General features: G+C 56.9%; 5 protein-coding genes across 5 annotated transcripts in view; 1 reads left to right on the forward strand and 4 right to left on the reverse strand.

The window, feature by feature from the left end:
• The window catches only part of CCMA1212_008155 (uncharacterized protein), a gene marked incomplete at both ends in the record, with an annotated part of 2,640 nt that extends 2,446 nt beyond the window's left edge, over positions 1-194 (reverse strand). Inside the window, one exon of the mRNA XM_073705301.1 lies at positions 188-194. Coding sequence (XP_073556255.1) covers positions 188-194 — 7 coding nt within the window. The remainder of the gene's footprint in view (positions 1-187) is intronic.
• Positions 195-945: 751 nt separating this feature from the next.
• On the reverse strand, positions 946-3,837 carry CCMA1212_008156 (putative ubiquitination network signaling protein acrB; the record flags this gene model as incomplete). Its single annotated transcript, XM_073705302.1, has 1 exon — positions 946-3,837. One exon carries the CDS (start codon positions 3,835-3,837, stop codon positions 946-948), a length of 2,892 nt encoding a protein of 963 aa, XP_073556252.1.
• Positions 3,838-7,740: 3,903 nt separating this feature from the next.
• Positions 7,741-8,821, reverse strand: CCMA1212_008157 (uncharacterized protein; the record flags this gene model as incomplete). The annotated part of the gene is made up of 3 exons (XM_073705303.1): positions 7,741-8,166; positions 8,225-8,386; positions 8,471-8,821. The coding sequence occupies 3 exons, from the start codon at positions 8,819-8,821 to the stop codon at positions 7,741-7,743; spliced, it is 939 nt and encodes a 312-aa protein (XP_073556253.1).
• Positions 8,822-9,225: 404 nt separating this feature from the next.
• Positions 9,226-10,022, forward strand: CCMA1212_008158 (LYR motif-containing protein 5; the record flags this gene model as incomplete). Its single annotated transcript, XM_073705304.1, has 3 exons — positions 9,226-9,274; positions 9,527-9,670; positions 9,883-10,022. 3 exons carry the CDS (start codon positions 9,226-9,228, stop codon positions 10,020-10,022), a joined length of 333 nt encoding a protein of 110 aa, XP_073556260.1.
• A 313-nt stretch (positions 10,023-10,335) lies between these two features.
• CCMA1212_008159 (uncharacterized protein) lies at positions 10,336-12,297 on the reverse strand (the record flags this gene model as incomplete). The annotated part of the gene is made up of 1 exon (XM_073705305.1): positions 10,336-12,297. The coding sequence occupies one exon, from the start codon at positions 12,295-12,297 to the stop codon at positions 10,336-10,338; it is 1,962 nt and encodes a 653-aa protein (XP_073556261.1).
• Positions 12,298-12,432: the final 135 nt, after the last annotated feature.

Here is a 12,432-nt window from a genome sequence, read left to right on the forward strand (position 1 = left end):
GGGGGGGGGGGGGGTGAGGGTCTTGAGGAGATGCGAGGATGTGACTGTTTTCGAGAGATGGAGTATATTAGAATGATGAGTGGGAATATGCAAGACGATGGAAAAGTGCATACAAAGCAGAAGAAAAGAGGAAGAGGGGAGAAAAATGAAGACTCAGTAGTAACATGGACATTAAATCCCAATTCACCCGTCATCCTCCCTCCCATCAGGCAGCAAAGCCACCCTCAACTCCGCACCCAAAGCACACAACCAACCAACTCAAAGACCGATAATGCTGCTCGACGTCCAATAACAAACAGCCTTCTAACGTCCAATGACTCGCCAGGCCTGCTGAACGTCCAATGGTCGAATATGACAGCCTTGTAGACAGCCTCGGCGGTAAAATGCGGCTTTGTTATACTCGAGGTGATTGGTCTAGGGGAAGTGTTGTTGTGTGACTTGTTTATGCAGGACTGCGTGTATACTTGGCCTTGTACTTCTTCTACTACCTTGAGACCAACAGATAACGGACATCGGTCGTTGTCCCCGGACAAGGAACAAGACGGACGGCTTGATGGTTCAATCCACACCTATATCTGTATCTGAGGCATCCTCTTGGACAACTACCTACGTTGACATGTACATTTACACTCATAAACAGCCTTTTACTCTTCATGTATTGCAAGCATCAATACCTTGCTCGTATGCGGGAGGCCTACAAGAGCATTGTCATCACAAGAGGGACGCCTACCTACACTCATGAAGAAGCATCTACATCCGAACAGCTCTTCTTCACGATGGGAGCATTCATGGCATCCGGCATAGGACATTCACACGATACAAGCATTCACATCATCGGACATATTCTGCAAAGCGCTCCATTCAACCAAGCCACTATGCCAAACTACATACTCCCGAGCCACCGGTCCAGATCACCATCCAGTCAGCAGCAAAACATCAAGTAAATCAAGCAGGACTAGCTGGATCTCCCATACTGCCGCTTCCGCCGCTGCCACTACCAGTGCTTCCTCGACTATCGTGCATGCCGAACCGCTTCGTGTACAAGGGCCTTCGTGAGATGCCCATGCCGACAGGAGACCGCGGCTCCTCGTCGCTCGGCTGGGTGAAACCGCTGACGTCGCTGAGCATGCTAGAACTGCGACCGCGCGCTTTCGCCCCGCGCAGCTCGAACGAGGTCATCGGCGGCGATTGCCAGGCGGCAAGCCCAGGGGGCGCGTGGGACAGAGACGTGGACGAGTGGTTATTGCCGTTGGCTCCCCAGTAGTTTACGCTCGACGGATAATGCGGGGGGGCAGCTGGATTGGGGTTCCAAGGCGTCTGCGGCTGCATCTGTTGCTGCTGGGGCTGCGGAGAGTGAAAGGGAACGTGGCCGGGGGCGGCATCGAGCATGCCCATGTCGGGCAAGCCGGCGGCCTGGCTCATGTAGTTGCGGAGGGCCTGCACGTCCGCTTGGAGGCTGCGCAGATGCTCGGCCTTCATGTTGTTGGACGCATACGCCTGCGTCAGCTGGTCATTGTACGTCTTGTCCTGGTTGACAATCTGTTCCTGCCAACCGGCGCGCTCACGCTTCCGCCGCTCCACCTCGTTCAGCCCCCGGTTGTTTGCATCCGTGATGTTGGCGAGCTCGTTCTCCACCTTGGCAATGCGAGTGGCAATCTTGTTCCGCTTGGTGTTGAGGTTGCTCTTCTCGTTGTCCTTGGACTTGACCTCGCTCTCCAGCTTCGCCTTGTACTCGCGAAAGCTCTTCTGCGCCGCGTCGTAGAGCTTCTTCTCGTTCGAGTACGACCGTTCCGTCTTCTTCTTGTGCTCGACAAGCTCCGGCGACGCGTCAAACTTCTTGAGCTGCTCGGCGAGGGCTGCCGTCTCGCGCTCGGCCTGTGCCTTTTGCGTTTCCTGCTGGCGAATCTTCTGCCTGTACTTGTCGTCGCTGTGGCCGGCCGAGGCTAGCTGATTGTCCGTGAGCTCGTTTTCCTTCTTGATGGCGTTGATCCTCGACTTCCACTCCTTGCGCCACGTCTTGAGGCGGTTCTTCTCGTCGTTGAGCTTGACTTCCGCGGCGGCAATCGAGATGCGTAGAGTGGTGGCGGGCGAATCGGGCTGCAGCGACTGCTGCGAGCCAGACACGGCGACGGGTGCGTTGTTGTTCTCTGGCGTGGGTTCCTTGATGGTCCGGATGCTCGTGGTGAAGATGACCTTGTCAGTTTGCGTGTCCACAAACTCACAGACGTACTTGGACAGCGGGCGAAGGCCGTAAATGTCGCCCGTCCAACGGGTGCCACCTCGGCCACCGTCGTCGGCTTCCACCACGGGGAAGATGCGTGTAGGCTGCCAAAATGCGTTATTCACCTTGACGTAAAAGGGCTTGGACGTGTCGACGCCGGCCGGCCGCGTCGAGGCGGAACCGTTGGCGGTGGCTGGCGGCTGCTCGTCGTCGAAATCGGGAAAGTGACTGGTGTTGAAGCATACTTCGTCGCTACCGATGTACGAAATCCATATCTGCTTTGGCTGGGTGTTGAATGGTGCGTTTCCGAGGTTGTGAATGTCCGTCGTGTTGACGCCGAGCGATTTCGACGGCACGTGGGACGACTCGTATTCCTTCATGACGACAATCTTGGTGCTGGCCAGCGCGGCCCACAGGGGCTGCTGCAGCCTGACCTGGGTGCTTTGCTTTCTTCTCTTCTTGTTCGTGGAGGCGGGTGGCGGGGCCAGCGGGGGGCATCCAGCCTCCGTGTCCGGCGTGTTGAAGCCCGTGTCGTGGGCAATCTCGCCGTTGATGGAGATGGTGGCCACGGGCTTGCCCGCCTCGGGGTCGTGCTGGCCGGCCGCCGCGTTGGCCTTTTCCCGCCTCAGGTACCACTCACGGATGTATCTAACGAGCCCCTGGGTGAGGATGTGGATGGCCAGCCCGCTTCGCACCCACGCAAACGCACTTCTCTTATCGTGCATGACGGATGTCGACTCAAAGGTGCTGCTGATGGCGGAAGGCACCTGCCAGTCCTCGGGAATGTGTCTCGCGAGTCGGGACCAGTGGGTTCTCGTGCTGCGGATGACATGGTTGGCGACGATCCAGACGAAGCAGGTGGTGAGGCCGCGGGAGCCGCCGTTCCTGTACGTGGTGCCGCCGCCGAGGGTGATGGCGATGATGGGCTTGGCGAGATCCAGAATGGCATCCTGGATCGGCTGCCACAGAAACAGCCAGATGAGGAGGAAGAAAAAGTCCATGCAGAGCACGGTGACGAGGGACGGCATGGTGGAGTGGCCGTCGAAGATTTCGGCAAAGTTGAGGTTGATGCCGGAGCTGGTGGTGACGGGGGGCACAAAGGTCAGACAGGTAAAGATGCCGTAGATGATGGAGAGCGAAAGGGTCGGCAGCTGCATGAGGATGATGAGGATGGCGAGCGTGTCCTGCATGGGCAGCGTCTTGAGGACGGTGGCGACCATGTCGATGGGCCCCGAGTCGCGGTGGACGTCGGCGTTCTTGAGGGCGTTGACATCGATCTGGCGGTGGCCGGCGTCGGCGGCGGCATTGGCGGCAGAGCCCAGGTGGGAGGTGCACGATTCCGACGTCGACGTCTCCGAGTAGTTGCCGACAGAGGCCCTACGCCCGTCGGCAGGGCGGTCGTGGAAGTCGATGGCGGCCTTGGACACGCCGTTGGGCAGCACAAACTGCGGCCCTGCGTGGCCGGCGCCATGATCGGCCGGCCTCGCAGGGCCCTCGGCGTGGTTGAGGCCCTTCCTGCCAGTGACTCGTTTCGCCGGGGCTACGAGCCCATTCTCCTTGGTGTCGCGATGACCGGCGCCAGACTGTCGCTTGCTCGATCCCGATGCGCGAGGCATGCGCGGCTTGCTCTTCTCTCCCCCACTGACTGCCGGGCAACCCTGGGGACCTGTGTCGAGGCCAGGGCCAGCAGCAGCGGGAAGGCGGGCTGATTCTTCTTCTTCTTCTTCCTTGCTCTTCGCTCTCCTTTTCTCTCTCTCTCTCTCTCTCTCTCTCTCTCTCTCTCTCTCTCTCTCTCTCTCTGTGCTCAGTCTGCGTGTAGTTATGCGGGCTGTGGCGGATGCAGGATGACCGTTTGCGTTGGTGGGGGAAAATCCAAGTCGTTGACGAAAAGGGATTCCCTCAGTGCTTCTTCTAGGATGCAGTCGTCATTCGGCCGTGCGTATCGGTTCTGCGGCTCGAGCAGCGAACGGAAACCGCTCTGCACGGCAACAACAATCTGCCGCTCGTTGGCGCTGATCGAAAGGCTGTTCGTCCTGGCGGCTTGATGCGAGGATATTCGGGGTTGAAGGAGTGAGATTCCGACCCCCCCAAAACAGAAGCTGCTGGAAGTGGTGAAGGAAGCAAAGGGAAGAAAAAAAAAACAGAGCGAAGTCTTGCCCGGGGAATATCAGGGCGTGCTAGAGGGGGGCGGGTGCAGTTTTGCAGGGCTTGCAGCGCTAGAGCTCCAGGGCCTTTGGGCGGCCTTCCAGGGCACAGCAGCGCTAGGGCGGGCCCTGGATCTACCGTCTACAGCGCGCTAACGGGGCCTGTGGGGATGGGATGGAATTCAGAGTTGTCACAAGCAGGCGGATGTACTTTGTACTGGATGTAGGTACCTGGGCAGACGGCAGAGCAACGGTTTGCCTCCTCCCCCTATTCTGCAGGAGATGTGTCAAAAGGCAATGGGGCGATGGCAATGGGAGGAATGTCAAGTGGACGATGCAGTGGATTTGCTCATCGTTTCTGCGCTGACGCAATCCTTCAAGGCCAGAGCTGCGATGCAGACGCCCGGGGATTGTCTTGCATCGATTAGCATCTGATGGAGGTAGTACCTTTTGCCGGAGTATTCCTGCTAGCACCGGTTGGGGCAAATGCCTGCGGCTTAGGGCCGGCGAATGCGTACAATCCGGGTTAAGGGGTACCAGGAGGCAAAGTACCGAGGCGACACACCTCTGGGGACGCCTCGTCGTTTTCTGACACATGGTGAAGAATGAACTCGTGGGAGCAACTGTACAACCGCTGGCGTATAGTTGGAGAACATGGAGCTCATACAAGTGAATGTATGCTATCGAGGACGAAGTAAGCAGACTATTCACCAGAGGCTGTCCGCGGCAGAATAGCCAGCACTCGCTGCAAGCGCGGCAACTAACGGTAGACAGGGGAGGGTCACGGCTGTCTACTGTAGCCTCTCCCTGCAGCTCTTCAGCATCTCCAGCACCTCCGTGGCCCGTCTCTGCATCTCCGCGATGCCGTGGCACAAGGACATGCATACAAGCACTGCCAACGATCCTCGGACCTGATAGTCAGTAGGAAGGTAGTCATGATAGTCTGAAGACTTAATTATCATTTCAGCACTAGCTTCTGTGCTCAACTCCCCGGAGCTGCCGGATCCGCAGCTCACAGCAAACAAGTTCAAACCGACCGGAATCCAGCCAGAGGCCGTCGAATTCTCACCGGGCGTCATAGCGCAGCGCAGCAGCTGAAGTCCCATGTCCTGGCAATTGGCCACGTCGGGACTTGGGGTTGAGGCTGTCGGCTGTTGGAGCGCGGAAAAATTCTCGATTGGCTGCCGCGGAGGCTAAGAGCAGGTTAAGCTTTTTGCCAGGCGGTACTTCGGGTACGTACCGCAGAAAGGAGGGCCAGCGGCAAGGGATCTGACGTCGTGCCAGCCCCTGCCGAGGAGGGACCCCAGTCATGAGTCTGCTGTTGGACGGGCAGAGCATGAAGCTGTAAGTGAAGACGAGATACTTGCTGCTTCGTCTGTTGCTATGATCAGTATGGAGAGTGCTCAAAGTCTAGCCAAGTGTAGAATGTATGAGAGATATACAGTATCCCCTGCCCTTTGGCACCAATTCGCTCACCATCTGATGCTTCCAGCCAGAACATCAAGCCAATCACCATCACTCGCACAGAAAAGGGCTGCTGGGCACGCGCTCTGCTCTGTTTCGAACAAGCGCCTCCGTACATGTACTGTACCCGGTACTTTTGACACCCGTACACCATCTCGCTCCAACTCCCGTTTGCATGTGCAGAAGCGTCTCCATGTCTCAACCAGACCTTCTCCCCGCTTTCAGATGCTTGTCTCGGGAGTCAATTCGAGACTCAGCCTCTCCAAAGAATGGCAGCTAAGAAAGATGGACGCCGGCTATTTGACTCGCGCTACCACACATTCGTCTCAACTTTGAATCGTTGATTTTCTTCGCCTTAGAAGCGCTAACAAGAAAGAACTGAAGAAAAAAAAATTCCGGCCGGATGGAGCCTCTAATTTCCCTGGCCCAAGCCTTTCAGACGGCCTTTTGCAGCGATCGCACCAGAAGTGGGGGTTTCAACTATTAATGGTATCGGAAACACACCGACAACGGCGAGCAAAGTCCGTCTCTTCTGCGGGTTCCTGGGCACGGAGTCGAGCAAGCAGATCCGCTACAATGTGTGCCGTCTTTTGCTGCTAGCAGAGCTGCTACAGTACACTTGTATGGGACATGCGAGCATCCCTGGGCTGCCTGACCGCGGTGGGCAAAAAAAAAGGAGTCGAATCACGAGACGGCACTGCATGCTGCTGACTTCCCCTTTCCACTTCTGTTGTTTGACTGCTTGTTTTGAACGGCAAGGCAGCTAATGACGTCGGTAATCGGTGACCAAGAAGTCCAGTTGAATGATTCGACTCAGCCTCTCAGCCGCCAAACATCAAACCAAATGATTACAGTCATCGCCTACCCTCTACTCCGTACAGAGAAAAAAGATGGCAGACGGAGAGTGTAGATGCAGCATCTCAGTCTCAACAGCACCAGCGCAAACGGACATCAGTCACACGCCGCCATGCCCATCAACTCATCCGGCAGCACACACCGTTGATACTACGGAACAACCTCTTTTGACATGCCGGAGCCAAGGATGCTGTGCCACCACACTACTAGTTCACAGAATGGGCAGGGTTACTATGAGCAGGCTGCCCCTCCTCGGCTCAGCATACATACCCCGCGATGTCTTCAAACTGATCGTCGTCGACTTTGCCCAATTGTCTCATTGAGCTCTGCTTAGAAACGCCGGACAAGCGGCTCGTGACCTTCATAGTCGTTTTCGTTTATCGTGGGCTTTTCGTTTCGCGCTCGAATGGTGTCATTTGCGATTGAGCCGGCTAGACGGCGGCATTAAGATTGCGGCTCCGATGGGACTAATAACATCCAGAAGGATTGCTTTTTTATTCCCGCGATATTCGCCCGGAATCAGCTTAATGCTACCTCTAGCAAATCGTGTATCGCTCAGATCGATAAATGTATCGGCATCGAGTCCAACAATTCTGTTCCCCAGGTCATTCGAGCTCGGCAGTTCATATTCTGGCCTTTCAAACCCCCCCTAAAAGCGCGTACTGGGCTGCTACCTTGTGAGGTAGTACTGTACAGAATACTCTTTCTCTCCGCATGTCGCTCTCCCATCTGCCGTCGACCAATGACCTGCTGGGCTCGATTCCGGGCTTGCAGATGAGGGGTGTTGCATTGATATTGACATGCCAACTGGTGTCTGCATCTGTGCGAGGTGCGAAGTGCAGGGTGCGAGATCGACAGGATGGTAACCGATGAGAATGGCTGTTCTTCATCTGCCGACACGCGGCATCTGCACCGTCACGCTTCGTCTTCGCTAAAGCCATCTCTTTTGCCAATTGATGTCCCCCCTCGTTGTTCAGCATGAGTTTCTCTCACGCCAGGCCTACTCGCAACATCCATCATGCGTACTTGTTCGCTCTCGATTCCTCTTATGTCTCCTTAGACAATAGTAGCCGGCCTCGTCTTCTCCCCCCAATTCCTCTTCTCCCTCTTCGCCTCCAACTCGGCCGCCCTGTCCGCCCAAGCACTCCGCTCGATATCCCACAGCGGCTGCATCACCCTGCTCACCACATCCTCGAATATCGCGCCCTGCGCCTCGTCGCTGGCTCTCCTTCGCTGCTTGAGCTTTCCGTTGCCCCAGTACGGCGTTACACTGGTCCTCTCCTGCGAATTCTTGCCCTTTGCGCTTTTGGAGTCGTCCTTGGTGTGCTTGAGGATCAAGTAGTCTACCCTAGCTCCTCCGACGTAAGAACTCGACCCGACGGTGAAAAAGCGCGTTTCGCCAATCGTCAACCCGCTGATGCGGTCTACGCCGATGGTCGTAAAGGACTCAATGGGTAGGTAGCGTGGCCCGTCGACCGTTTTCTGTATTCGTGAGCTGTAGTCCTTACCAAAAGGAGTGAAATCGTGAGTGTAATCGTACGTTGATGATTCCGCGTGGAGGTGGTGACCCCGGAACAATAATTTGTGTTTCCCGCACATCAATGTCCTTTGCGGTCTTGAGCTCGGGTATTCTTTTATAAAGTGTCTCCTCGAATCGTGTCGTTGCGAGTCGCAGTATCGCCGAAGGCTTGATATTCCCAGTCTGTCACCATCACATCACGTCAGTCCCTCGTCCTTCCAACCCACCAATCCATCTTTTCACCGCAAACGGCAAACCTCAACTCACCCTCTTCTCATCCAAAGCCCTATACAAATCCCCCTCCCCCAACCTCCCCTCTCTCCGTCGAACAACATCCCCCTCCCACGCATCCAGCCTCGCAACCAAGCCGCCCTGTCCCCCCCAAGCGACAACTTGTTTCAAGACATCGCCTATCCGACGGACCTGCTCGACGGAGCAGCCCACCCAGACGAGTACCCCGAGGTCGTGGTAGAGGTGGATGGCGCTCTGCTGGAGGGCCTTTGCGGAGATTTGAGGGGTGGAGGGTCCGCCTATGGGGATTTCGGCGAGGCGGCGCGGGCGGAGGGCGTAGCGGGTGAGGGTTGGGAAGACTTGGAGGGCTGGGGGGAGGTTTGGCATTTTCTCTCTCTTTTTTTTTTTTCTTGGTGTTCTCTTTTGAGAGAGCTGGTGGAATGATTGATGGTTGATGGTGGAGGAGATTAGTGGGGAAGTATATACACGGACAAGGGGCGTAATTGAGTTTGTTAGTTGTTGATAATGGAGAGGAATATGGGAGGAAGAAGTGACGATGTCGAGATGCAGCGAAATCGCACGTCAATGGTGATTGAAAGTGGCGCTTCGCTCAGCCTTGCATATGTGCACTGTGATAGGCTGATGCGGGAGCTGCTTTAGCTCCGTCAAAGTTGGCGGGGCGGTGATGACATTGTTTCCATTGCTCGAGCTTACTCGTACAAGCTTGCAACCTGCTGTGCTCGTCATCTATTCCTGCCCATGACAATTCATAAGGAAAGGTCCATGGCACGATGAGTGTGAATCATGAATTGAGGAGGCAGGTCATTGCCATCTACAAAGGTCCGTAAAAAAACCAACACCCCTATCCATTCTGTGTTTCTATTCGTCACGGAATGCCATCGAGTCTTTCATTGTCATAACTTGCCGAGGCAGTCCTCATCCTCGTCCTCATCCTCATCCTCATCCTCATCCCCATCTTCATCTCATCCCATCTCACAAGCTCACAAGATATCCCACTCGCACAAGAGCCAAACTTCAAAGCCACGCAGAACCACCAGCATCTCGAGCCTTGAAAGCTAAATCATCATGTAGAGCTTCTGTATCTGGGCCGCGAATATCCGCTGGGATACAACTACTTCCGTCCCCGCCTCCACAAAGCATTCATGTCTCGCGCGGCCGAAACAGACGAGGACAAGATTCGGACGGGCATCGAGCAGGCTGAATACGTAAAGAAAGGTATCCTACCTACTTACCTACTCCCAACACAATCCATCATACCCCTTCTTTCGAACTTGATTACACGTACCTTGCGTACTGACGATGTTGCAGAAATAGAAGCTCTGTAAGGTCTCCCCAACAGACGGTTATGCGGCGAATTCAACTGTGAAAAACGTCTGCATGTCCACAAAACCAAAAAAAAATTCAATTGAATCGCCTATGGACAAAAGAACACAACACCCAAGATGATAAATTTGAAGCAAAATCGGAAGAATTGCAAGTTACTGCAGCTGACTCTTCCACGGGGTATAACAGGTACTACTTGAAGCGATACCGCACACTGCGAAAACGATATGACAGCGATGCCTGAGTTTGAAGAAAGGAAATGGATAAATACGTATGCATCTCCCTTGTACCAAGAAACAAAGATGGCTTGTAATGGACAGTAAGCAGTGTTGGAAACTGCAGGGACGTATATAATAAAAAAAAAAAAAAACAAGAGAATCCCTCCCCGCTAAAGTCGCGGCCAATAGATGCACACAATGTAAGAGAATCATATCCCAAAGGTTCTTTTCCTCCGCCAGAAACAATAGCCAAAAAGAGTATGTAAAGAGTATGTAAAGAGTAGATGGCAGGAAATGGTTGCGCCTCATAGATAATCGGCTGCCACCTGGTTCCCTCTCTTACGCAGTCGCCTTCTTCTTCTTCGCATACCAAGCCCCAAACTCGAGACACTCCCCCAGCGCCGTACCGCTCTCGTCCATCAGGTCGCTCATCATCTTGGTCAGCCACATGTCCCACTCGTCCTGGCTCTTGCCGCTGACCTCGCGCAAGATGGGCTCCAGAGCCTGAATCTCCTGCACCTGGGTCAGCAAGGCCGTCTGGCGCAGCGCAATCTGCCCCGGCGTCAGCGTCTTCTTCTCCAGCCTCGGCGTCGGCGGCTCTTTGCCCTTGGACTCGGGCTTGGCGTCGGTGGTGACGACACCGCCGATGCCCTCCTTTTCCCAGCGGAACTCGCTCAGGGGAAGGGCTATTCTTCGTGAGCGGACGTCGCCCAGCGTCTCGTACTCCTGCAGCAGCGTGGGCCCGATGACGGTGCACGGCAGAGGGTTGATGTCGAGCCGCTCGAGCGCGCGCGACAGCCACGAGTTGTATTCGGCAATGTAGTTGTTTGAGGGTACGGAGAGCGGCGTCTGCGGGTTGATGACGTAGGCGCCGAGGCTGGCGGCGGCGGCCTGCTCCTCGGCGTCCTCGACGGACACGGTGGACGTGGGCACATGGGGCCGCAGGCTGCGGATGGCGTGGTCCGACTCCCACACCTCCAGGGTTCCGCCCGGCTTGACCATGCGCACGCACTCCTCGATAAAGGCCGGCATCATCTTGTTGGTCACGGCGTAGCTGACGTCCTTGACCATGACGAGGTCGTACTCGTCCGAGGCCATGGGCCAGGGCATCTGGCGGAGGTCGTGCTGGATAAACCTCCACTGCATGTCGGCGCCGGGCTTCATGGCGTCGTTGGAGGTGCTCGAGCTGTTGTCGGGAGCGAGCGGCGCAATGTCAATGCCGGTGAAGGAGATGCCGCCGTGGCCGCGACTCTTGAAGTAGTGGTGGCACATGGTGCTCCAGAAGCCCGATCCGCAGCCAATCTCGAGGACGCGCTGGGGCGGCTTCTTGATCAGGCCGGGCGACAGCACGGGGGCGCCAATGACCTGGATCAGCAGCATCGTGCGCAGGACCTGCCTGTGGAGCTCGGTGAGGTCGGACGGCAGCGGGTAGGCCAGCGTGTGGTCGTTGAGAAAGGTGCGGCCATTGCGCTGGACGAAGGGCCGCGCGAGCAGCAGGCCGTCGGTGGCGGAGGGGTCTGTCGAGAGGATGGTGCGCGATGAGGTCGACGTCTGGCCGCTGGCGGATGAGACCGACTCAGCGCGGCTGGTGGGAAAGCCCGTCATTGGTCTGAGGGCGGAGGACGACTTGTTTGGGTCCTGGTCTGGCAGCGACGTCGCGTTTGCATTTCTTCCCGCGGCGGCATCGACGACGGCAGAGGCGCTGCCGCTGAGCCTGGCGCGGTGCAGGCGGGAGAAGGTCCTCGAGGCTCTGCTGCTGGACTGGGTCGGGGTCTGCGCGACGGCGGGAGAGGAGGGAGGAGGAACGTGGGAGGAGGCAGAAGCTGAAGCTGCTGCTGTTGTTGCTGATGATGATGATGGTGGTGGTGATGATGAGTGGGCGCCAAAGGAGGTGCTGATTTTGCCGACGCTGGGCTTGGAGGTGTTGGCGGTAGCGATGGTCCCTGCAGTGCTGGGCTTGCTGGTGTTGGCGGTAGCAGTGGTGGCTGCAGCGGTGTTGGCGCTGGCGCTGGTCGCTGAGGTCGCTGGACTGAGGCGCGGGCTGGCGCTGTCGAGCCCCACGGAGGCGCTGGCGGCGGGGCCGTGGGCGCTGGAGCTGGAGCTGGACAGCTGCGAGTGGCTGCTGGAGCTGCGCGAGTGCCGCTGCGAGCTTGAGCTGGGCAGCGTGGGAGCGTCCGACGTCGAGTTGGGGCGCCGGGCTTTGTCTCGCCTTGCGGTCCTCGAGGCTCTGTTGTCGAGGGGCACAGGCGTGGCCACCTTGCTGGAGTAGAGGTAGAGCGCGGCGTACGTGTAGTCGGACATGGTGGGCGGTGGGCCTCGAGGTGGCCGTTGAGTGACAGCGGTTCGGGGGGGGGCCTGTCGTATTGGATCCTGTCGTATTTTCCCGTCGTGTCGCAGGTGGCATCAAGCGACAGACGGGGGGGGGGCGCTTCGCTC

This window comes from Trichoderma ghanense (assembly GCF_004382785.1).
Source record: "Trichoderma ghanense strain CCMA-1212 chromosome Unknown scaffold_11, whole genome shotgun sequence".
NCBI lineage: Eukaryota > Fungi > Ascomycota > Sordariomycetes > Hypocreales > Hypocreaceae > Trichoderma > Trichoderma ghanense.